The sequence below is a fragment of the Marmota flaviventris genome, chromosome 19, assembly GCF_047511675.1.
Source record: "Marmota flaviventris isolate mMarFla1 chromosome 19, mMarFla1.hap1, whole genome shotgun sequence".
NCBI classification, from domain to species: Eukaryota; Metazoa; Chordata; class Mammalia; order Rodentia; family Sciuridae; genus Marmota; species Marmota flaviventris.
Genome location: NC_092516.1, coordinates 32,134,534 through 32,160,658, shown reverse-complemented (window position 1 = coordinate 32,160,658; position 26,125 = coordinate 32,134,534). Strand labels below are relative to the sequence as shown.

The window sequence follows — 26,125 nt, the reverse complement described above, 5'->3', positions numbered from 1 at the left end:
TAAGCAACTCAGCAAAACCCTGTCTCTAAATAAAATACAAACAAAATAGGGCTGGGGATGTGGCTCAATGTCCCTGAGTTCAATCCCTGGTACCAAAAAAAAAAAAGCAAAAAAAAACCCAATATATAAATGTGATAAAAGAGCTAGAAAGAAGCCTTCTCCTTCTTTGTGGACACTTACATACCTTGGTTTTGCAACATATCTTAAGTTTCTTAAGACGTGCAGAAATTAGTAGTGATTAATTCAGGAGCATCACCAACTTCAATTGCCATGTTCTTAGGATGTATCTTTGGTAACTTAATTTCTTATAAGGCAAACTCCAGCCTTTGCTTTCTAAAAGGCCTTAAGCAGCTCTGTATTTATATTTCACTTCTATTTCTGCTGTGAGTTTTCATCTTAGGTTGTCACTTAGAGATCTAATCATTTTAGACATTGCAATCTGCTCAGAGAGCAATCTGGGATGTCTTAACTCAGCCCAGGAGCAGGGCGGCTCTGCCTCTCTTTAATAAGGGAGAGTCCTCAGCATGAAATGGGGAAATGGCTTTATTTTTCACTAAGGAAAGTCCTAGCTGCTCAGAGATAAGACTGGACTTACAGTCATTGAGTGTATGGATATGGCTGGGCTCTCAACTCATAGACAAAAACTAAGAGAAGGCTTAAATGTTAACTGTCACAAGCCACAGTACATCTGAATGGAATATTTGGATAATAATGGGTTGGCCAAGGAGGTTTGTCTTGGAAAGAGGGTGGGGCTGTGTTTCACTAAGGACAGTTTCATGAAACCCGTTGGATGAATGCATTCTTACTTTCCGCTCTCTGAATGCAATCCTTTGCAGAATAATTTTTATAAAAGTGGGAGGAGAGGACTGGGGTGGAGCTGGGGGCAGGACTTGTGCCGACAAAGAATAACTTGGAAAGTTATGAACCAACCAGTTGCCTAGGATATGTTATTTAGGTAGCACTAGGGTGTTTGGTCAAAAAGAACTGTCCTAGCAGTTTAAAAGGAAAGGTTGTCACCTTGACCCTAGGTCACTCACAAGATTCCTAGGGTTTTGATAGTACCTATAAGTCAGAAAACTGGACTTATAACTATACACAAAGAGAAGCCTTTGCCAACGGTATGCCAGGGTTATTGGGGTGAGTAGATCCTTTGGAAATCCTTCATGAGGTGTCCCATAAACATCTGGCTTTGGCTCCTCCTCTGGATTCTGATTTCTTAGTAACTCAAATGTTACTTCCCCCCCCCCTTTTTTTTTGTCAAACCTAGAGGCAGAGCAGGAACTCTTTTGTAAAAAGTCAAAAAACACCAGAATTTCCTTCCCAGGAAATACATGGAGGGCTAAAAACTCAAGGCATGTAAGAGCCAGGAGGGACCCCAGAGCAATGAATTTCCTGGCAATTTCCATGGCAGGGATATAACCTGCCGTGGGTGGGCAGGAGCAGAATGGACTTTGGTGCTCTCCCTCCCACTTTGTTATGGGATATTGGGTGATTCCCTTAAACCTCTGATTCCTCATGTATAAAACAGCAGTGACACCAATGTCATGCTGTTATTATAAGCATTATTGATACAGAAGATGGTGTCTGTAAGGACTTCGCAAAGGGGTCTTTTAAATATTTCCTGACCTGAGAGTGTTTGTACCTACACCGGCTTTTCTTTCCAAAGAGAGAAAAATTTGTTTCTTTTATATGTTTACTCAACTGAATGCATAGCTTCTGACCAGATCTTTATAAAAATAAATAAAACTTTCCCAGAACTTAAAATTAATTCTTCGATGTTATGATCCCTGCCCCACAAAAGAAAATGAAAACAAAACTCAAGAACACCTTCAATGTTTTTTTTTTCTACATATCACCTTCCTCAAAGACAGTAAATCAGGGATATGGAATATCTTTCCATTTGTGAGTCACCCAAAGTGAGCAAAAGAGCATTCACTTTGGAGGAGAAGAGCTCATACATGGAAACCCCTTCCAGGTACCTCCCCAGTTCTTTGTCAGACTTCTGCAGGTAGTTATGCTTGAGGTGCGTGGGTTCAGAACCATATGCCTGTCACACACCGTGACATCACAGAATTCTAATGTATCTGTAACTTTTTTTTTCATTACTAAAAACCTATCGATGACAAAATCGAGATATTCCTCAATCTCCCAGTCAGCTTGGCAAAAAGTATTCCAAAATGTATACATATATACAAAATATGTATGTGTATATATATGTATATATGAGACACCTGCATGTATGTGTGTGTGTGTATATATATATATAAAACCAGGTACTTGATATTTTAATAATATATATGTACTGTTATTTCTTTTTTTTTTTTAATTTTTTATTGTGGGTTGTTCAAAACATTACAAATTTCTTGACATATCATATTCCACACTTTGATTCAAGTGGGTTATGAACTCCCACCTTCACCCCATACACAGATTGCAGAATCACATCAGTTACACATCCATTGATTTACAAATTGCCATACTAGTGTCTGTTGTGCTCCGCTGCCTTTCCCATCCTCCACCCTCCCCCCTCCCCACCTCTCCCCTCCCCTCCCCTCCTCTCTCTCTACCTCCTCCACTGTATAACCCTGAGGGTCTCCTTCCATTACCATGCAATTTCCCTTCTCTCTCCCTTTCCCTCCCACCTCTCATCCCTGTTAAATGTTAATCTTCTTCTCCTGCTCTTCGTCCCTACTCTGTTCTTAGTTACTCTCCTTATATCAAAGAAGACATTTGGCATTTGTTTTTTAGGGATTGGCTAGTTTCACTTAGCACAATCTGCTCTAATGCCATCCATTTCCCTGTAAATTCTATGATTTTGTCATTTTTTAATGCAGAGTAATACTCCATTGTTTATAAATGCCACATTTTTTAAATCCATTCATCTATTGAAGGGCATCTAGGTTGGTTCCACAGTCTTGCTATTGTGAATTGTGCTGCTATGAACATCGATGTAGCAGTGTCCCTGTAGCATGCTCTTTTTAGGTCTTTAGGGAATAGACCAAGAAGGGAAATAGCTGGGTCAAATGGTGGCTCCATTCCCAGCTTTCCAAGAAATCTCCATACTGCTTTCCAAATTGGCTGCACCAATCTGCAGTCCCACCAGCAATGTACAAGTGTACCCTTTTCCCCACATCCTCGCCAGCACTTGTTGTTGTTTGACTTCTTAATGGCTGCCAATCTTACTGGAGTGAGATGGTATCTTAGGGTGGTTTTGATTTGCATTTCTCTGACTGCTAGAGATATTGAGCATTTTTTCATGTACTTGTTGATTGACTGTATGTCCTCCTCTGAGAAGTGTCTGTTCAGGTCCTTGGCCCATTTGTTGATTGGGTTGTTTGCTCTCTTATTGTCTAATTTTTTGAGTTCTTTGTATACTCTGGATATTAGGGCTCTATCTGAAGTGTGAGGAGTAAAGATTTGTTCCCAGAGTGTAGGCTCCCTATTTACCTCTCTTATTGTTTCTTTTGCTGAGAAAAAACTTTTTAGTTTTAGTAAGTCCCATTTGTTGATTCTAGTTATTAACTTTTGTGCTATGGGTGTCCTATTGAGGAATTTGGAGCCCGACCCCACCGACTGTAGATCGTAGCCAACTTTTTCTTCTATCAGACGGCGCGTCTCTGATTTGATATCAAGCTCCTTGATCCATTTTGAATTCACTTTTGTGCATGGCGAGAGAAAGGGATTCAGTTTCATTTTGTTGCATATGGATTTCCAGTTTTCCCAGCACCATTTGTTGAAGATGCTATCCTTCCTCCATTGCATGCTTTTAGCCCTTTATCAAATATAAGAAAGTTGTAGTTTTGTGGATTGGTTTCTGTGTCCTCTATTCTGTACCATTGGTCCACCCACCTGTTTTGGTACCAGTACCATGCTGTTTTTGTTACTATTGCTCTGTAGTATAGTTTGAAGTCTGGTATCGCTATACCGCCTGATTCACACTTCCTGCTTAGCATTGTTTTTGCTATTCTGGGTCTTTTATTTTTCCATATGAATTTCATGATTGCTTTCTCTATTTCTACAAGAAATGCCGTTGGGATTTTGATTGGCATTGCATTAAACCTATAGAGAACTTTTGGTAATATCGCCATTTTGATGATGTTAGTTCTGCCTATCCATGAACAGGGTATATTTTTCCATCTTCTAAGATCTTCTTCTATTTCTCTCTTTAGGGTTCTGTAGTTTTCATTGTATAAGTCTTTCACCTCTTTTGTTAGGTTGATTCCCAAGTATTTTATTTTTTTTGAAGATATTGTGAATGGAGTGGTTGTCCTCATTTCCATTTCAGAGGATTTGTTGCTGATATACAGGAATGCCTTTGATTTATGCGTGTTGATTTTATATCCTGCCACTTTGCTGAATTCATTTATTAGCTCTAATAGTTTCTTTGTAGAGCCTTTTGGGTCTGCTAGGTATAGAATCATATCATCTGCAAATAGTGATAATTTAAGTTCTTCTTTTCCTATTTTTATGCCTTTAATTTCTTTCGTCTGTCTAATTGCTCTGGCCAATGTTTCGAGAACTATGTTGAACAGAAGTGGAGAGAGAGGGCATCCCTGTCTTGTTCCAGATTTTAGAGGGAATGCCTTCAGTTTTTCTCCATTCAGAATGATGCTAGCCTGAGGCTTAGCATAGATTGTTTTTACAATATTGAGGTAGGTTCCTGTTATCCCTAGTTTTTCTAGAGTTTTGAACATAAAGGGATGCTGTACTTTGTCGAATGCTTTTTCCGCATCTATCGAGATGATCATATGGTTCTTATTGTTAAGTCTATTGATGTGGTGAATAACATTTATTGATTTCCGTATATTGAACCAGCCTTGCATCCCAGGGATGAATCCTACTTGATCATGGTGTACAATTTTTTTGATATGTTTTTGTATCCGATTCGCCAGAATTTTATTGAGGATTTTTGCATCTAGGTTCATTAGAGATATTGGTCTGTAGTTTTCTTTCTTTGAAGTGTCTTTGTCTGGTTTAGGTATCAGGGTGATGTTGGCCTCATAGAATGAATTTGGAAGTTCTCCCTCCTTTTCTATTTCCTGAAGTAGCTTGAAAAGTATTGGTATTAGTTCTTCTTTAAAGGTTTTGTAAAATTCTGCTGTATACCCATCTGGACCTGGGCTTTTCTTAGTTGGTAGTCTTTTTATGGTTTCTCCTATTTCCTCAATTGATATTGGTCTGTTTAGGTTTTCTATATCCTCCTGACTCAATCTGGGCAGATCATATGACTTAAGAAATTTATCTATGCCTTCACTATCTTCTAATTTGTTGGAGTATAAGGATTCAAAATAGTTTTTGATTATCTTCTGTATTTCTGAAGTGTCTGTTGTGATATTGCCTTTTTCATCCCGTATGCTAGTAATTTGAGTTCTCTCTCTTCTTCTCTTCGCTAGCATGGCTAAGGGTCTGTCGATTTTGTTTATTTTTTCAAAGAACCAACTTTTAGTTTTGTCAATTTTTTCAATTGTTTCTTTTGTTTCAATTTCATTAATTTCAGCTCTGATTTTAATTATTTCTTGCCTTCTACTTCTTTTGCTGTTGTTTTGCTCTTCTTTTTCTAGGATTTTGAGATGAAGTATGAGATCATTTATTTGTTGGTTTTTTCTTTTTTTGAGGAATGAACTCCAAGCAATGAATTTTCCTCTTAGAACTGCTTTCAATGTGTCCCATAGATTCCGATATGTTGTGTCTGTGTTTTCATTAATCTCTAAGAATTTTTTAATTTCCTCCTTGATGTCTTCTATAACCCATTGATCATTCAGTAACCTATTGTTCATTCTCCAAGTGATGTATGCTTTTTCCTTCCTTCTTTTATCGTTGATTTTCAGTTTCATTCCATTATGATCAGATAAGATGCATGGTATTATCTCTACTCCTTTATATTGTCTAAGAGTTGCCCTGTGACATAATATATGATCTATTTTTGAGAAGGATCCATGTGCTGCTGAGAAAAAAGTGTAACTGCTTGATGTTGGGTGGTATACTCATTATATATGTCAATTAGGTCTAGGTTATTAATAGTGTTATTGAGTTCTATAGTTTCCTTATTCAACTTTTGTTTGGAAGATCTGTCCAGTGGCGAGAGAGGTGTGTTGAAGTCTCCCATGATTATGGTATGGTGGTCTATTAGACTCTTGAACTTGAGAAGAGTTTGTTTGACGAACATAGCTGCACCATTGTTTGGGGCATAAATATTTATGATTGTTATGTCTTGTTGGTGTATGGTTCCCTTAAGCAGTATGTAGTGTCCCTCTTTATCTCTTTTGATTAACTTTGGCTTGAAATCTATTTTATTTGATATGAGTATGGACACTCCTGCTTGTTTCTGAAGTCCATATGAGTGATATGATTTTTCCCAACCTTTCACCTTCAGCCTATGTATGTCTTTTCCTATCAAATGCGTCTCCTGTAGGCAGCATATTGTTGGGTCTTGTTTTGTGATCCATTCTACTAGCCTGTGTCTCTTAATTGGTGAGTTTAAGCCATTAACATTTAGGGTTATTATTGAGATATGGGTTGTTCTTCCAGCCATATTTGTTTATTTCTGTTACTAAACATGGTTTGTTTTCCTCTTTGATTATTTCCCCCCCCCCCTTTACTGTCCTACCTCCCACTGTTGGTTTTCATTGTTATTTTCCATTTCCTCTTCCTGTAATGCTTTGGCGAGGATGTTTTGAAGAGATGGTTTTCTAGCTGCGAATTCTTTAAACTTTTGTTTATCATGGAAGGTTTTAATTTCATCCTCCATCCTGAAGCTTAATTTCGCTGGATACACAATTCTTGGTTGGAACCCATTTTCTTTCAGTGTTTGAAATATGTTATTCCAGGATCTTCTAGCTTTCAGAGTCTGTGTTGAAAGATCAGCTGTTATCCTGATTGGCTTACCCCTAAATGTAATCTGCTTCCTTTCTCTTGTAGCTTTTAAAATTCTCTCCTTATTATGTATGTTGGGCATCTTCATTATAATGTGTCTAGGTGTGGATCTCTTATGATTTTGCACATTCGGCGTCCTGTAGGCTTCTAGGATTTGGGATTCTGTCTCATTCTTCAAGTCTGGGAAGTTTTCTTGTATTATTTCATTAAATAGACTTCTCATTCCTTTGGTTTGGAGCTCTGTACCTTCCTGTATCCCAATGACTCTTAAGTTTGGTCTCTTAATGTTATCCCATATTTCTTGGATGTTCTGCTCATGGTTTCTTAACAGTCTTGCTGAGCTGTCTATGTTCTTTTCCAGTTGAAATACTTTGTCTTCATTGTCTGATGTTCTATCTTCTAAGTGTTCTACTCTGCTGGTAGTATTCTCCATTGAGTTTTTAAGTTGGTTTATTGCTTCCTGCATTTCTAGGATTTCTGTTTGTTTGTTTTTTATAACCTCTATCTCCCTGTATAGTTGATCCTTTGCTTCCTGGATTTGTTTGCGTAATTCGTTGTCGAAGTGATCTTTCATTGTCTGATTTTGCTGTTTAATGTCTTCCTTGATACTCCAGATCATCTGAAGCATGTATATCCTGAATTCTTTATCTGACATTCCATCTGCTGCAGCTGTTACCTCTTCTAAAGTTGCGTTGACCTGCATTGCTTGTGGTCCTTTCTTTCCTTGTCTTTTCATACTGCTTGCGTATCTTTCCTGCAGGTGCGGGCGGCGGCTCTGCTCTCTCCTTATTCCAATTGGGGTGTCGTGGCTACCACGCCGGCAGGTCACTGGGCCTGTTCTGGGAGCTGGCGGCAGCTCTGTTCTGCCCCTACTCCAATTGGGGTGACGAGTGTACCACGCCGGCAGGCCACCGGGCCTGATCCGCCGGTCGGTTGCAGGTTTGCCTACCCTGCAGGCGGGGGAGGCGGCTCTACTCTGCCCCTACTCCAAATGGGGTGACGTGTCTGTCGTACCGGCAGGCCACTGGGCCTGTCCCGCTGGTCGGTCGCAGATCTTCCCACCTTTCGGGCATGGGTGGAGGCTCTGCTCTGCCCCTACTCCAATTGGGGTGTCGTGACTACCCCGCCTGCAGGACGCTGGGCCTGTTCCTGGCATGGGCGGCGACTCTGCTCTGCCACTACTCCAATTAGGGTGGTGTTTGTACCACGCCGGCAGGCTCCTGGGCCTGATCTGCAGGTCTGTTGTAGGTCTGCCTACCTTGGGGGCATGGGCGGTGGATCTGCCCTGCCCCTCCTACCACGCCTGCGGACCCCTGGGCCTGATCTGCAGGTTGATCACTGGTCTGCTCACCCTGCGGGCACGGGTGGCGGTTCCGCTCCGCCCCCACTCCAATTGGGGTCACGTGACCACCACACCGGCAGGGCCTAATCCGGGCGTGGGAGAAGGATCTGCTCTGCCCCTACTCCAGTTGGGGTGACGTGTGTACCACACTGGCAGGCCACTGGGCCTGACCTGCCAGGCTGTCACAGGTCTGTTTACCTTGCAAGCGCAAACGGCGGCTCTGCCCTGCCCCTCCTACGACGCCCATGTACCACTGGGTCGCGGGTCTGCCCACCTTGCGGGTGCGGGTGGCGGCTCCGCTCCGCCCCCTCTCCAATTGGGGTCACGCGGTCACCACGCTGGCGAGCCGCTGGGCCTGCTCTGGGCGCTGGCGGCGGCCCGGCTCCTCCCCTCTGGCTCGACTACAAATTGAGGAGACTCGGGTGACTGTGCCTCACCCCCCCTACCAGGAGACCAACTGCTTATGTCACCGCTGGTATTGATGAAGTTCTCTCCTCCGCCGCTTTCTGCTGACATCAGATCTCTGCCATGTTGGTATCCTATTCGAATGGCAGCATTTCGTTCCCCTTGCCGGGCAACCAAAGCACCGGGTGAGTCCTGACCGGCCCTCAGCAGGACCCGGACCGAGAAGCAGTTTCCGCGGGCTCCTAGCCCCGGGCCAGGGAAGTTCCGGGAGCCGGAACTCAGTCGCTCCGTGCTCTGTGTAAGCTCCTATAAGTGTAAGCTCCAAGAAGCAGTCCCCTCGGGCTCAGTTCCGGGAGCCGGAATTCGGCTGCTTAGTGCTTGGTGTATGCTCTGATAGGCGCAGGGTCCAAGAAGCAGCCTCCGCAGGCTCCGCAGCCCTGGGCCAGGGCGGTTCCGGGAGCCGGAACTCGGCCGCCCCGTGCTCGGTGTTCGCTCCGATAGGATCAGGTTCTAAGAAGCACCCAGGCGCTGAACCCTAGCAATCTGTCTGCAAGCCGCAGGCGAATTGCAGCCTGAAATTACCTGATCTATGGCTGAATGAGCTGCGGTCAGTCGAAAACAGGGAAGGTGACGTCAGTTTACCAACATGGTGGCTGCTGGCCTCCTCTGTGGTCTGACCGGTGTGGAGAACCGAGATGGACCGCTTCCTTCCCCCGTCTCGAACCCAGAATTCAGCCCTGAGTACGGTGCTTGCACGGCTGGCAGAAACTGCAGTGCTGTATCCCTGTGTCGCTATCTCCTCGTTTCCCAGCGCGCGCTGCAGACTCTAGCCGCGGGGCGATTTGCTGAATAAGCAGTGTTACCCTCCGTGTGACAAACCTCTGGCGTTTGAGTCCCCGTAGCCGATCCTCGTGCGATGGAAATCCTTCCTCCAGGTTCCGGAGCACCCCACTATTGCTGGAAATTCCTAACAAGATATCCTTTAGCCATCCTGACTTGTCATACTCCCACACAGTGAAGCAGCACACTGGGGCAATGCACTCCCCTCGCCGCCATCTTCCTTCTCCTCTGTTATTTCTTAATAATTTAACCAATTTAGACTTTGTTGACTCCCCATTATGAAAGAGGAGGAGTAAGGTAATACGGCTTCCCTCCTCCTGAATCTATTTTTGGTGTTCATATTTTCAGTGCTTCTATTTGTACTTTTAAATACTTTCTTTGACACGAGTTTCCTCTTCTGCCAACTTGTCACTTGTGGTTCCACCTTGTTGAAGATGTTGGTACCCGACCCTCTGTTTCATGTCTCTGTGTTCCCATAAACCTCCTTCTTCCCACATATTCAAGGATGACAACATTCACTTCTATATACATAGTTGACTTTCCTGTGTTTTGTTTTCTTTGGTATGGGGGGATTGAACCCATAACCACAGAGCCAATACCCCCAGTTCGTTTTTCAAAATTTTAAGACAGGGTCTCACTAAGTCACTTGAGGCCTCACTACATTGCTGAGGCTGGACTTGAACTTGCCATCTTCCTCATGTCATGTGACTTCTTGGTCATTTGTCTGTTGACTACCTATTGGTTTGGAATTGACTGCATTCTTCTCGTCGGTTGACACTGTCCTTGGGAAAAGTCACTTTCCTGGCTTTCCGCACAGTTCTTTTGCTGAAATTGCTTTTTGGTGGACTCCTGGGAAGGTTCTACCATGATCTTGTATCTTGTGTCTTTCTCTTTTAGGCCATGGGCGCAGGTTGCTTTCATCTTCTTGAGGAGAACAATCTCTTGTGACTTACTTAGCACTTGAAAGGTAATCCTTCTGAGTTGATATCCAAAAATGTGATTACTCTGCCTTATATGGCGATAGACTTTCAAGTTCTAAATAATTTTCCTTCAGAATGTTGAAAGCCTTGTTTCATTATCTTCTAGCATTTCGTGTTCCCAGACAAATCTCATGCCAGTCTGATTATCATTCTTTTGTAGGTAACCTATTTTTTTTCCTTCCCTCTCTCTGGAAACTTTTTTAGGATCTTCTGTTTATTTTTGGTATTCTAAAATTTCACAGCATTGAATCCAGTAATTGATATTTTTTTCATTTCTTTTGCTTGTCATTCTGCTAGCCCTTTTAGCCTAGAGATTCACTTTCTTCAATTCTGATAAATTTTCATATATATATGAATATATATATATATATATATATACACATTCAGTGAATATATATAGACACTCAATATAAACATACATACACATTCAATGAATGTGTGTGTGTGTGTGTGTGTGTGTGTACCCCCAGGCCTTTTTGTTTTATTTTTGAGACAGGGTCTTGTTAAGTTTGCTGAGGGTCTCACTGAATTGCTGAGGCTGGTCTCCGATTTGTCATCCTCTTGCCTCAGCCTCCTAAGTCACTGGGTTCACAAACACATACCATAGCCCTGGATGATGATATGCCACTTCACGATTAGGCTATAAAGATTGTGGCTTCTGTCTTGGGCATACTCTCCCCCAGGTGGTCCCTCTCTTTTTCTCTCTCACACACATCCTTGCTCTGGAAAGGCAAGCTTCCCGATCATCAGGAGATTCAGGCAGCCTATGGGGAGGCTCCCTGGAAGGGAACTGAAATACCAGCCAACAGCCAGCCAGTGAGGAAGAGAAGCTCTTGCCTACCACATAAGGGGACTCAGGAGTGAGTAGATCCTCTGCCACCCGGGCCTCCAGATGAGACGGTAGTCCTGACCACAGCTGGAGTGCAACCTCATCAAGGACTGGCAGCCAGAACACCCAGCAAAACTGTACCGAGATTCTTGGCCTGCAGAAACTGACTACCATATTTATTATTTTTTAAAATTTTTATTAGTTATTGATGAACCTTTATTTATTTGTTTATTTGTTTATATGTGGTGTTGAGATTTGAACCCAGTGCCTCACACATGCCAGGCAAGTGTTCTACCACTAAGCCACAACCCCAGCCCACCCATAATTATTTTTTAGCCATTAATATTTTGGAAAATTAGTTCCATTGCAGACAACTAATGCATGGGGCTTTGTACCCAAGTCCCTGATGTACCATTCATCAAAAGATACAGGAAAGGTGATTGATTGCCATGGTTTGGATGTGGTTTGAGTGAGTTTCCCCAAGTGCTTGTGTGTTGAAATTGAATTCCCATTATAAGGTGTTAAGAGGGTGGAAACTTATTACAACTATGGTGGTTAGAGGCGGTATCTTTGGGAAGTGACTAGGATTAGATAAGGTTATCAGGGTGGCGTTCCCATGATTGAATACTGGTGGCTTTATAAGAAGAGGGAGAGAGACTGAGAGTCATACGCGCATACTCTCTGTCTCTTACCATGTGACACCCTATGCCACATTGGGACTCTCTCAGCAAGAAAGTCTTCTCTGGATACAGATCATTGCACCTTCTGAACTGTAAGCTAAATAAATCTATTTTTTTTTATAAAGTAACCCAGCCTCAGAAATTGTTTTATAGTAACACAAAACAGACAACTACACTAACCTCATGAGCTCTAGTTTCTTACGAATTAGGGATAACCGTTTTTGCCTCACATAGGGTTAACGTTTGACTTCTTTATTTTATGGATGAAAAACTGAAGCCCAAAGGAATGGACAGAAAATAATTGACAGATGAGGTACTTCCTGGACAGAAAAATTACAAGCAGGATCCAGTTTTAGAAACTATTTAGAAAAAGACTCAGGACTAGAATCCAGGGCTGAGGCTTCAAGTAATTTTTCCTTGCCCTTCCCCAGTACCACGTGCTGCCCTCTGGGGCAAGCTGTTACTGTCAAACAGCCACTCCATGTTTCAGGAAAAAAAAAAAAAGGTAGATAAGTTATTACTGTGCCTGCCCAACCCAGAGAATTGCATTTCTTCTATGATACATGACAGATCTGGGGGCAAGTGCAAGGACAGAGTTGTTCCAGTTCAGCTTTCACACTGTAAGCTGACCTATGCCAGTCACCAGGCCTTCCTGTGGTTGGTACCCCGCCAGCCATCCCAACAGGCTGAGTCCAAGTGTGGGCACCCGGCCAGAAGGTGACTAACACCATCTCTGTGCACCCAGACCAATAGCTCCTTTTTTTAAAACCTTGCTAGACGGGTTGGTATCAGTGACTTCAAACTACAAATGCGCCTTTGTTTTGCAATTTGAGTAAAGAATGGTTGTCTGTGAGAGGACAGGAAAAGAGGCTCACCCTATGATAAGCCAAAGTTAGGCCACTTGGGCAATAGTGACTAAGTTCAACAGGGTCTCCAACTTTTTAAAGACATTTCTCTCTTACAGACATAGCTTGGTAAACTACCTTATCTTCTCAATTTCTGTCTACTGATGGGGGAAAAGTGATGCTTTAAAATGATTAAAAAAAAAAATCTGATCCCAATCAGATTAAAAATATATGTGAATTGCTTTTCCTCAGCCTTTTGGAAGATATCTATACAAACGTGTGTGTGAACACAATCTGCAAGAAAAAGTGCAAACATAAATATAGTTGTGGTAGGATCATTTCTTTCCATTTAAAATTTTGTATTTTTACTGCTATATGTAATATACAAACATGATAAATATTTTTATATAAATACTATATATTAATATATTTAAAAAATTTTTATGATACCGGGGATTGAATACAGGGGTGTTCTATCAGTAGGCTACCTTAGCCCTTTTCTACACTTTAATTTTTTTTAAGTATTTTTAGTTTTAGATGGACACAATACCTTTATTTTGTTTATTTAGTATTTTTATGCAGTGCTGGGGATCAAACCCAGTGTCTCACACACGCTAGGCAAGTGCTTTACCACTGAGCCACAACCCCAACCTATACATTTTTTATTCTGATGCAAGTTCTTGTTAAGTTGTGGGGACTGGCCTTAAATTAATACACACACACACACACACACACACACACTACTTCTATATATAAATAATATATATATGTATATATATATATATATATATATATATATATATATGTATATATATCTTTTTTTTTTTTTTGAGATGGGGGTCTTGCTATGTTGCCCAGGCTGGACTCATACTCTTGGGTTCAAAAGATCCCCATGCCTCATCCTGAGATTTATATTATAACATTGTATTTTTAATTTAAAACTTAAATGTTTTTATCTTGACAAAATTGGACTTACAAGATCTTTTGGATTTGAATAATAACCAGATTTATGGTTTAGTTTTACATTGTTCATGTATGTCAGTTAAGACTGGAGTAGAAGCCAGCCACAGAGGCACATGCCCGTAATCCCAGCTACTCAGGAGGCTGAGGAGGGAGGATTACAAGTTTGAGGCCAGTCTAGGCAATTTAGTGAGATCCTGTCTCAAAATTAAAAAAAAAAAAAAAATGAAAAGGGCTGGGGATGTAGCTCAGTGGCAGAGCACCCCTGGTTCAATTCCTAGTACCACACATACCAAATAGAGTAGGATATAAACCTTTTGAGGGCAGAACTTCATCTGTTTTAAGATTTTCTTCCAAATTGTAAATGTCAAATACTCCTGAAAACTGTTTTTAAAAAAATCAATAATACCAGTGTAACCTGAGTCTTGGTTGAAGTGCAAGAATTTTGCATTTTTGCCCTTTTGAATGGTCCTCAGGCAAGTGGCCACAGCCAGAACTCTGAGGGATACAGTGACAGGTTGTTAGTGTTCCCCACTGAGCAGAACAGCTCTCCCTAACACACAGAGCTTGAGCTTCGTCAGCCCAGTGGGGTGAATCCTGACTCTGCCGTTACTCAATGTTTATCTCTATCCCTGGAACTTGGGTCCTTATCTTTAATACCGGTGCGCAGCCACCCATCTCAAAGAACATCTAGCACTTGGCATCAGCTAATACTGAAGTCAATAATAATCCCCAATAATGTCATCTGAAACTTGTAAATTTTTAATCCCTAGACTGAAAGCTTGGAGGCTCCTCTGGAGGATGGACTGTAATGACTATGAACTTGGTGAGCACCACAGCTGAGGAGTAACACTGAAAATGCAGATCAAGCGAACGTTTCACTTCATGAACACGAACAACCTGACCTTGTTTCTGGGCTTTGCTGAGTGAATGGAAGAATGGAAGGAGATAAGTATAAATCTCCCAGAGGCTGAAGGATTCATCTCCAAGGGAAACTAACCAACATAAGAGAGAAGATCTGCAGATATGTGTGTGTGTGTGCGCGCACACATGTGTGCATGTGGATGTGTTTGTGTGTGTATGCATATGATCAAACCCAGGCCCTTGCCCATGATAAGCATGTGCTCTAACACTCAGTTGCACATATGCAGATCTGATACTAGGATCACTGGTTGGAATGGCCAGGATCCTGCACAGTCACCCCACAGATGGCTGCCAATGTCTTCTCCCTCAATTTCAAACAGCCTGAGGACCTTTCTAAGATGAGCAGAGAGGCAAAGACCCCAGAAGTTGGGTGGAACCTTCTGCCATGAGCATGTCAAATTAAGAGCAAACCCAAACTTCTCAGAGGACCAATGCTAGACCAATAAGCTAGAGTTGATCACCTCAGAGATGAGATCTTGCATTAACAAAAGAAAAGGCTTTACAAGGCAAATCTATGTAAACAAAATTCCTTAGATGAAGTGGCTGCAGAAATAAAAATCCCAGAAGGAGAGATAAGGCATGGGAGAAAGACACAGAAAGTGACCGATGATGATGGAAAATAGGCAAGAACAGGACCAGAGTTTTAAAGAATCATTTCAGGAAGGCCAGTGACAGAAGTTCCAGAAAAAAAATCATGCTTTTTTAGAAGTACTGAAGGATGCAATTCTAGACCACAAGGCACATGCTTGGATGAATAGAAAACAGTTTTATACAGGCAACTGCAGCACATTTCAGAATACTAGAGACAGGATCTACAAACTGCAGTCGGTGGGACTGGGGACCAGGAGGGACTCATACATAAATATTTGATGGTTTGAATAGAAATATTAGGTGGTTTGGTTTCACTGATCCCAACAGTGAAAATCAGAAAGTACTGAGCACTGTGTGCAACATTCTGAAGGCAATAATCTCTAGTCTAGAGCTGGAGGTCCAGCTGGATTATCAACCAAAGTATCAAAGTAAAGTACAGATGTTCCTTGGTCTCACTGAGGGATAGGTTCCAGAAACCTCCATGGATATACGAAATCCAGAGTGCTCCAGTTCCTTATTTAATACAGCATAGTATTTTCACAGTTCTCTGCATTATTTAAACCATCTCTAGATTATTTATAATGCCCCGTACAATGTAAATGCTGTGTAAACTGTTGCTATACTGTATTATTTAGGGAATAATGACAAGAAAAAGTCTGTACATGTTCTGCACAGCTGAAATTTTTTTTTCCCAAATATTTTCAACATGAGGTTGGTTGAATCTGAGGATGCAGAACATGCTTTCAGAGGAGTAATGGCTGAAACTTCACCTCCATGCACCCTCTGTATTAGAAGTTATCAGAGGATTCACACTGCTAAAAGGGGAAAACAAGTCTGTGTTATAGTTTAAATCTGGAATGTCTCCAAAGGGTCCCCGAGTTGAAGGCTTGGTCCCCAGTGCTGTTGAGAAGTGGTAGAGTCTTTAGGAGGTGGAACCTAGCAAAAGGAAGTTAGGTCATTGGGGGGTATGATCTTAGAGAGGATACTGGGACCCCCAGCTCCTTCTTTCTCTCTTTTCTTGCAGCCACCATGAGTTCAGCTGCTTTCTCAGCCATGCATTTCCCCACATGATATACTGTGCCATTTCAGCCCAAAGGCAAGGGGACCAAAGCAGCTAGAAACTGAAATCATGAGCCAAAATAAACCTGATCCCCTTATAAGTTGATTAGCTCAGGTATTTTTGGAAAGATGGCTAGCACATCAAGAAGGAATGGGATCCAGGAAACAGGGAAGGCAACCCCAGAGAAGTGAGAGGAGTACCCAGGATGGTGGAAAAGGGGATTTCAGGACAGCAGATGTGCTCCAAGGATTAGGGGTAATGACTCCAGGCTGTAGCAGAAGGGGGGGGGTGGGCGGGGCTCTGCTTTGGAGGTGAGTGACAAGGACATCAATGGATCACTGATATTCAGGAAGAGCTTTACACCTAGAGCAGAGAGTTTGGTTTTCCCTACTAAATTCCAGGAAAACAAAGCACACAGGCAAAGATGTGTGTTCATTCTAAGGAAGACACAATTCCGAATAGAATTTACATCATCAGGATAAAAATGAACAACAAACTAAGAAAAAGTAGGTGTTTATTATGGTTGGGGGAAGAATAGGAATCTCTTCTACAAATTTGAAAATCTTTAAATGCAGCATAAGCATGTCATTTAGAAATATGAAAGCAAGTTCTAGAAGACATAGATCTGAGAGTGAGAAGTACTAGTCTCTAGGGACACACAACATGGAGAGGAGGTAGGAGAGGTAGGTGCTGCCCTCCTACCTTGCATAGCTAATGATTTTAAAGCAAATCTGTAGATACTATCACAGACCACTTAAATTAGGAAAACAGCTTTAGAAGAAAGGCATGGTCTAAACAAAAATGTCAAAAGTTATAGTTGTCTTTCCTTACCTCTGGTTTTATTTTGCATGGTCTCAGTCACCCACAGGCAATAGTAGTCTGAAAATATTAAATGGGTCAGGCATGATGGAGTATACCTGTAATTCCAGGGACCCAGGAGGCTGAGGCAGGAGGCTCTCAAGTTCAAGGCCAGCCTCATCAACTTAGTAACACCTTGTCTCAGAATAAATAATAATAATAATAAAAGGACTGGGGATGTAGTTCAGTGGTAAAGCATTCCTGGATTCAACCCCCAATACCCTTCCAAATAAATAAATAATAAAATGGAAAATTCCAGAAGGAAACCATTCATAAGTTTTACTCAGCATGCTGAGTAATGGGATGAAATTTCTCCTCCTCCTGCACCATTCCAGTTGGGAGCTGGATCATCCCTTTGTTCCATGTGGTCATGCTCTACACACTGTCACCCTCTGGTCTCTAGTAGCCATCTAGGTTATCAGATCAACAGTGGGAATACCACAGTGCAGTGCTCGAATAACCCTGACCTTACTCAATAATGGCTCCAGAGGCCAAAAGTAATGTTGCTGGCAATTTGGGAATGCCTCAAAAAAAGCTGTAAAGTGCCTTCTGTTTTTCTTAGTTGTAGACAGACACAATACCTTTATTTTATTTATTTATTTTTATGTGGTGCTGAGGATCAAACCCAGTGCCTCACACATGCCAGAGAGGGCTCTACCACTGAGCCACAACCCCAGCCCCCCCCCCACAAAGTGCCTTCTTTAAGTGAAAGTACAATAAGATTTGGGAGGGGGCAGGGATCACATTCACGGAAGTTTTATTACAATTGTTTTAGTCGATTATTTAGGAGTTAGCTTCTTACGATACCTAATTTCTGAATTAGACCTTACTACAGGTTTATATGTATAGGAAAAAAACATAGTATAGGGTTTGGTACTGGGGGAGGGGGGATCTCAGAATGTGCTTCCCTGCAGGTTAAGAAGGGATAACGACATGACTTTAGCCTCTGGGTGACCACAGAAATACATTTAATTTTTGAGACTGGGAACGTTTTCTTTTGATCAACCCCAAAGTCATAACACTGGAGTCACAGATCTGGAAGTTGAGCCCTAGAGGCACTACTAGGCCCAGTACCAAACAGTGACATTGTAAATGGTGTTTTATTTTCCAATTGGAATCTATCTGAAGAGTATAGAGCCTTGTTGAGGTCTAGCGTGGGTCAGACATTATCCGTGACAATATGAAAGTAAAATATCATCTGAGAGAAGCCAGGACAGAAAGGCAGAGAGGATGAAGGCTGAACCCTTTCACTGCCATCAACTACTATGGAATAACAAACCACCCTCAGACGATCAGCATTCAGTCACCAGTGCAAGGATGAGCTAGGCCATTCTTCTTAGCTCATCCGGGCTTCCTCCTGCATCTGTGGGTCAGAGAGGCAGGTCTGTTGATCTTGGTGGGGTTCACACTTGTTTTGGGGCTGGCTGGCGGGTGGCTGGTCTCTGCTCCATGTGGTCTCTCATGCCCAGCAGGCTAGCACAGCTTATGTCGTGGTGGTGGCAGAACTCCAAGAAAACAGAAGCAGATGAGGCCTAGGCCTCAGATAATACTGCTTCAACCACATTCTGCTGGCCAGAGCGAGTTCAGGCCAAGTCCAGATTCAAAGGGGAGGAAAACAGATTCTATATCTCTTTGATGGGTGGGTATGGGAATGAGATTGGGGAATCTGTAAGGTCACATTGCAAAAAGCATGGATATGGAGAAGGACAGAGAATTGGGACTGCTTTTTCAATTCATCTACCACCAAGACAAAATAAAATATTAAGGTCAATGAAACCAAATACGCAGGGACAAATATATTATTTAAAAAAAACAAAGGTAATGAAAGAGAGTCAAAGAGTATTACATCTATTAAACACAACAGGGACAGGACAAGGGGTAGTGACCCAAAAACTAACTTTTCATTAGGCATGAAAGAAATAAAAAGATAGCCTCAAGTTGATAAGAATATTACATGTTGAGTATTCCTAACCTGGAAATCCAAAATGCTCTAAAAATATGAAGCTTTTTGGATGCTGACATGATACTACAAGTGGAACATTTCACACCTGAGGCTCTTGTGATGGGGTCATAGTTAAAACACAGGCACACTAAAAATGTTGTGTAAAATTGCCTTCAGGTGATGTGTATAAGGTGTTATGACCCATAATTGGATTTTATGTTCAAGCTTGGGTCCCATTTCCAAATGGGATGCAAATATTCCAAAATCTGGAAAAAAAAAAATTGAAACCTGAAATGCTTCTTGTCCCAAGCATTGCTCCAATGCAAAATTTGGAATATGAAGTTGTTTAAGCTTTTCTGAACTATTTAATTCTTATTCCTTGGGAGGGGAAGATCAGATTTCTGAGTTGGACTCAGTATACTATCTATCCCCTCTCCACATGCCTTAGTAACTATGTGGGGCTGTTTCCTCCAAAGTTCATGTACTAAAAACTTAATCTCTAAATTTATAGACAGTAGGTAACTGGACATGAGGCTTTGAGGAGGTAATTAGGGTAAGTTGGTGTCACAAGAGTGGACCTCCATGATGGGATTAGTAGCTTATAAGAGAAAACCAACCTGAATACACGTACTCCCTCACTCTTACCACGTGGTGCCCTTTACCATGTTGTGACACATCAAGAAGGCCCTTGCTGATGCCAGCACCTCTGATATTGGGCTTACCAGCATTTAGAACTGTAAGAAATGTTTCTTTTCTTTATTTACTACCTAGTCTCTGGTATTCTGTTATACTATCGTAAAACAGTCTAAGACAGGTGGCAAATCTTACTTTAAATCTTTTAAAACACCTTCCTCCTCTCCTGGCCTGCTTAAAGTGACAAAGAGCAGCTTTCTGAAAGCACTTGACCTTTATGGATTTGGGTAGTAGAGCCCTCCAATCTTGTCTGATCTCAGACAACTGGAGAGACCTCAAGGAAGAGATTAAGCTATGAACCTCTGCCTCCTTCATGATCACATCTCAAGTTAGATCATTTAGCTTTGTAGCTTCCTACATTTTACGTTTGCATGATATAAGTTTTTCTGAAAGGTGATCCACCTACATAACTCACATCAAAGTGGGGAACATTGGTGGATAGATCAAGGGTCAGCAAATACTTTTATAAAGAACCAGACAGCAGATATGGGTTTGTTCTACTCATTTTTGCTACTGTAGCATGAGATGCTGTGGCTCTGAAACGAAATATGAACAATTAAACAATAAATTTTACAAAACAGGCAAGGGGCTGAATTTGCCCTATCGGTTATAGTTTGCTGACCACTGCCTAGACTTGTGACTTTCATAACTTTATTTTTTTGCAGCACTAGGATATTAAACTCAGGGCCTCACACATGCTAGGTACATGCTCTACCACTGAATTACACCCCAAATCAGACCAGTGGCTTTCAAAATGTGGCACCCAAGCTAGTAGCATCAGCGTCACCTGGAAGTGCCTTAGAAATGTAAGTTCTCAGGTTCTACTCAACCTCTGAGGTGGGGGCCATTAATATGATCTAACAAGTACTCCCTGGGGTACAGATAAATCTCAAAACACTGCCCTAAACCAATGATTGCATTAAAATTATACTTGAATATCTTAGGAAAATACGAGGGATTCTGAGTTTTGACAGAGGACCATCATCTTAGAACTCATTACAGTGCCAAGAGACTAATTACCAGAGGAAAGAAAGCCAAGACTTCCACTATCCCTGCTGCACTGAGAACTTAAGTCGAAGCTTATCTGAATAGACCATTTGACACTTGAAGTTCTTACTCCAAGATTCTTGCAATGTTCTCATGAATTCCACATGGCTTTAGGATGCAAGTGGTTTAAATGACCTTTTGAGGGCTGGGCCTGTAGCTCAGTGGCAGAGCGCTTGCCTAGCATGCATGAGACACTGGGTTTGATCCTCAGCACCACATAAAAATTAACAAATAAAGGCATTCTGTCCATATACAACTACAAAAATAAATAAGTAAATAAATGACATTTTGATAGAGAGATGTTAGAGGTGTCAGTGACTATATCTGAGATAATCTCACTGAGGCAATCAACTTAAAAGGTTTATTTTGGCTGTTTCAGTGAGTTTAGTCCAGGGTCATTTGATCTGTTTTAGGACCCATGGCAGGAACATGTGGCAGAGGAAAATTTGTTAAGGCCAGGAAGTAAAAAAGGTAGGTGCTGGGGTCCCACCATCCCCTTCAAGGCCACGCCCCCAGTGACCTAACTTCCTTCCCCCTAGGCCACACCTCCCAAGGTCTCTCTCCTCCCAATAGCACCACAAGCTGGCAACTAAGCCCCCAGCATATAGGCTTTTGGGTGACATTTAAGCTCCAAACCACAGCAAGAGGTGAAAGTGTTGAACATTTTATTAAGTTTTAAAAGCTTTACATTTGTGATACACTAAGAAACAGCAGTGCCGCTTCTCAAAGACATTTTCTTTCAGTGCGTGGGTAAGGGCTTTAGGATTTGTGGAGTACTGCTATTATTTTGTTATATTCTTCACGCATTCACATCCTAGGTCCAGGCCTGGGAACAGTATGCCATCTTCTTCCTTCAGGGAACACAAACAGTTATAACTCCAGATCCCAGCGTGGTGTTGCTGCACATTTGACTCTACAACATCAAGGGTGGGCTAGAGTTTGTTCTCAGGTGAGGAGGCCTTGAGCTTCCTCAGAGTAGAGGCTGAAGGAGGGAAGCATGGAACCACTTCTCATAGTGGGCCTAGAATGCAGTTGTGCACGGGTGGTAAAGTATACATAACAAACTCTAGCATCTTAACTATGTATACACAGATTGTTCTGTGGCATTAAGAATATTCTCATGGGCTGGGGTTGTAGCTCAGTGGTACAGTGCTTGCCTCGCACATGTGAGGCACTGGGTTCGATCCTCAGTACCACATAAAAATAAAGGTAATGTGTCCATCTACAACTAAAAATAAAAAAAAAGGAACATTCACTTGGTTATATAGCTATAACCACCATCCACCTCCAGAACTTTTTCAATTTGCAAATCTGAAACTCTCCCCACATTCAACACTGATTTCCCATTTCCCCTCCACTCCGACCCTAGCATGCACCATTCTACTTTGTCTTTATCAGTTTGACTATTCTAAAGATGTCTTAGAAGTGAAATCAAATCACATCTGTCTTTTTGTGACTGGCTTATTTTTATTTATTTACTATTTATTGAAGTATTGGGGATTGAACCCAGGGGTGCTCTACTGCTGAACTATAGCCCCAGCTCTTTTAATTTGTTGTTATTGTTATTTTTTGAGACAGGATCTCAATCAGTGGCCCAGTCTGGCCCCAAATTTGTGATCCTCCTGCCTCAGCTCCTGAATAGCTGGGACTACAGACATGTGCCACTGTTCCTGGATTATTTTTAAAAGCAGTTTTAATATACATAGAACATTATCCTTACCATGAAAATGGATATAATGGGTGTAGCAGTTACTTTTAGAGCTCTTAGATGAGTCCCAGGGATATAAAGCCATATGGGATGTGTCTCCTATTTGTGAAGTTTTCTTAAGAATCTTTAACCCACAAAAATGAAAGATGGTCATTAAGTGTGTCCCATGCTCCCCATGGTTCATGGGCTGAAAGCCTTGTTCCCAGTATGCTGGTTTGAGGTGGTGGAACCTTTAAGAGATGGGCCCAGTGCAAGGTGGTCAGGTCACTAGAGGCCTCACCCTAGGAAGGAATTAATGTTCTCAAGGGACCCCAGTTAGTTTTCACAAAAGAAAGTTGCTATGAAAAGAAGCAAGACTGGTCCCTGAATCCCTTTTGCCTCAAGTCTTGCCATGTGACTGGCCCACCATCATGTACTCCCACCATGATGCCATCCACCATGTTCTGATGTAGTCAAGGAGACCCTCACCAGAGGCCATACAGATGAGACTGCCCAATCCAGGGCATTCAGACTCCAAAATGGTCAGCTAAATAAACCTCGTTTCTTTGTGAGAACCCAGCTTTAGGTATTTTGTTATAGCAACACAAAACAGTACCTAATATAAATGCAAGTCAAAACCATAAGATACTACTTCATACCCATTATGATGGTTATGATAAAAAAAGGTCAAGGCTGAGGCTCAGTAGTAAAGTGCTCACCTGGCATGTGTGAGGCACTGGGTTTAATCCTCAGCACCACATAAAAGTAAAATAAAGGTATTGTGTCCACCCACAACTAAAAAAAATACGTATAAAAAAATCAGACAATAAAAGTGTTGGCAAAGATGTAGAGAAGTTAGAAAACCTGTATAATGTTGGTAAGACTATAAAATGGGACATCCATTGTGGAAAACAGTATGGTAGTTCTTTAAAAGTTAAAGATAGACCTGCCATGTGATCTAGTATCTACTTCTGGGTATCTATTCAAAATAATTTGAAGCAGAAGATACTGGGGAATGAAATTGACCAAATTATGTTGTGTGCATGTTTCAATATGTAAAAACAAATCCCACTAGTATATGTAATTATAACGCACCAATAAAACAGAATTTTCTTAAAAGCCCACCTTGAAAAACTAGAATTGGAAGCAGGGACTCTAATCAATATTTGCTCACTCATGTTGATAGCAGCATGGGTCACGGAAGTTAAATGGCATAAGCAACTCAAAGGGTCCATTAATGGAAGACTTATAACAAAGCATGGGGTATACATTCAATGGAATATTATTCTGCCTTGAAAAAAGAATGAAATTCTGACACAGACTGTTAGATGAATGAAACTTGAAGACATCCTGAGAAGCAGAAATAAGTCAGTGCAAAAGAACAAATACTTTATGGTTCTACATAAATGATGCCCCAAGAGTAGTCAAATCTACAAAGTAGAATGGCAACTACCAAGAGCTGGAAATAGGAGACCATGGAGTTAGTGTTGCCTGGGTATGGAGTTTCAGTATGGGAAGATTAAAATGTTCTGAAGGTGGATGGGTTAAGATGGATGGTTGTACATAACATGAGTGTACATAACACCACTAAGCTACACTGGTATTACAGGGGTATACTTCATATTATAAACATTCTACCATAAAACCTTTTAAAAACATCTAATATCTGATCATTACTCTCTGCAGTTGCCGAAAATTTGGAAGCCTTTTGTTGAATGCCTCACCCAACATTGTGTTCCAGAAAGAGACAAAATGGCTTTTCAGAAGTTAGACCCAACTTCACTGTTTGCATTCTTCAGTAGAAAGTCTCTTTAGTACCTACCTCATGTTCTCCCTCTCCACCCCTCCCCAATGCAGGCAAATGGTTTTAAGCCAGAGGCATCAGGACAAGCCCCTCTGGTATTAGACCAGCTTCCTGACACTCCAAGGCCAACTAGACAGCAAAGGTAAGCAGTCACCAAGCTAAGTTCAGAGGAGGGTCAGGAGGGAAGCCCATCTGCCTGGTCACCCGACTCATAGCAGCGTTACCAGCAGGGTGGTCACTAGCAGACGCGGGCTGCCAGCATGGACGGGCACTTCTTTCCTCTTGGAAGTCACTTACCTCACCAAAGTGTTTCTCGATGAGGTTCTGAGCAGCCTGGCTGATCTGATGGTTCTCATGCAGTTGTAAAGCCTCGATCCTGTCGATCCCACCCAGCTCTTCTATCAGAATGCACAGGTTTTCCTTCTCACATATTCTCTCTGCTTTCTGGAGGCCACACAAAAGATAATGAGACCCTGGGCAGTGTCCTAGGGAGGTAGAACCTTGCCAGCCCTCATGGGAGTGTCCCTTAAGGGAATAAAACCAAAAGCTCCTGGTCAAGCGTGAGCAAAGTTTCATGTTCCCCAGATTGATTAGAAAGGGCATGATCTAGCCAGGCAAGGTAGCTCACACCTGTAATCCCAGCAGCTGGAGAGGCTGAAGCAGGAAGATCACAAGTTCAAAGCCAGCCTCAGCAAGTGAGGCGCTAAGCAACTCAGACCCCATCTCAAAATAAAATACAAAGTCGGGCTGGAGATATGACTCAATGGTCAAGTGCCCCTGAGTTCAATTCCCCGAACCTGCCCCCCCCCCCAAAAAAAGAAATGGTATGATCTTACCATTTCAGATATTTATGATTTGTAAGTATACCATATCATATATTGGTATATAATATCATAAATACATATATAAATGTATGTTTATATAAAACATTTACATAAAATCTATGCATTTCTTTGCCAAAATACAATATTTCTAGACTATCAATTCATAAGGGATGGTGGGTTTTTTTTTGGCTGAATATATTACTGTCCATAAATACAACATTATCACTGTTTAGTAGATATTCCCTTCTAATTAATAGACATTGTTTTCAATACAATTTGAAAGAATGTTCTAGAAATGCTATGTAAATGCAAGCATTTTGCTCCGATTTCCTTAGAAAGCTTTAAGAGATCAATCAAGAGACCCTTAGTCACAGAAGCCCCATTGTTGTCTACATTGAGCGTAGACAACATGAGTGAATTTAATCCAACACCAGTCATTGGTTTATTCATCCAAGGTTATTCATTCCTTCAAATGTTTACCTATCTTATGGGTGAGGCTCACAAAGCTAGAAATACAGAGATGATTTAGAGAAGGTCTTTCTATAACTCACTGTTGGGGGCAGCCAGTAAATAATTGTTACAGAGTAAAAATTACAATGTCATAAACAATCAGGGTTGAGTGATAGAAAATGCATAGGGCAGGCTTCTAAGGGATCACAGATCCTGAATGAATGGCCCTTTGTCAGAGGTATCTTTTCTTTGGGGATAATAGCATTCCTAAAAGAAGGGATAGTAAGGATAATGTTTTGAAGGCAAATGCCACATATGAGAAAAGAGTCGTTCAGCCAGATATCATATTTGGGGAACACAGAGAGAGATAAAGCCTAAAGGTTGTAAGCAGTGACCAAAAAAAAAAAAAAAATGTTGTATGGATCAAATCAAACATAATGCAAGTCACATCGTTCATCCAATGAGAGTTTGAGCTGCGTGTCTGAGCCTTG

General features: G+C 41.7%; 1 protein-coding gene across 1 annotated transcript in view; it reads right to left on the bottom strand.

The window, feature by feature from the left end:
- The window catches only part of Kpna7 (karyopherin subunit alpha 7), a 52,589-nt gene that overhangs the window by 7,143 nt on the left and 19,321 nt on the right, over positions 1 to 26,125 (bottom strand). The window contains exon 9 of the mRNA XM_027953263.2: positions 24,658 to 24,804. Coding sequence (XP_027809064.2) covers positions 24,658 to 24,804 — 147 coding nt within the window. The remainder of the gene's footprint in view (positions 1 to 24,657; positions 24,805 to 26,125) is intronic.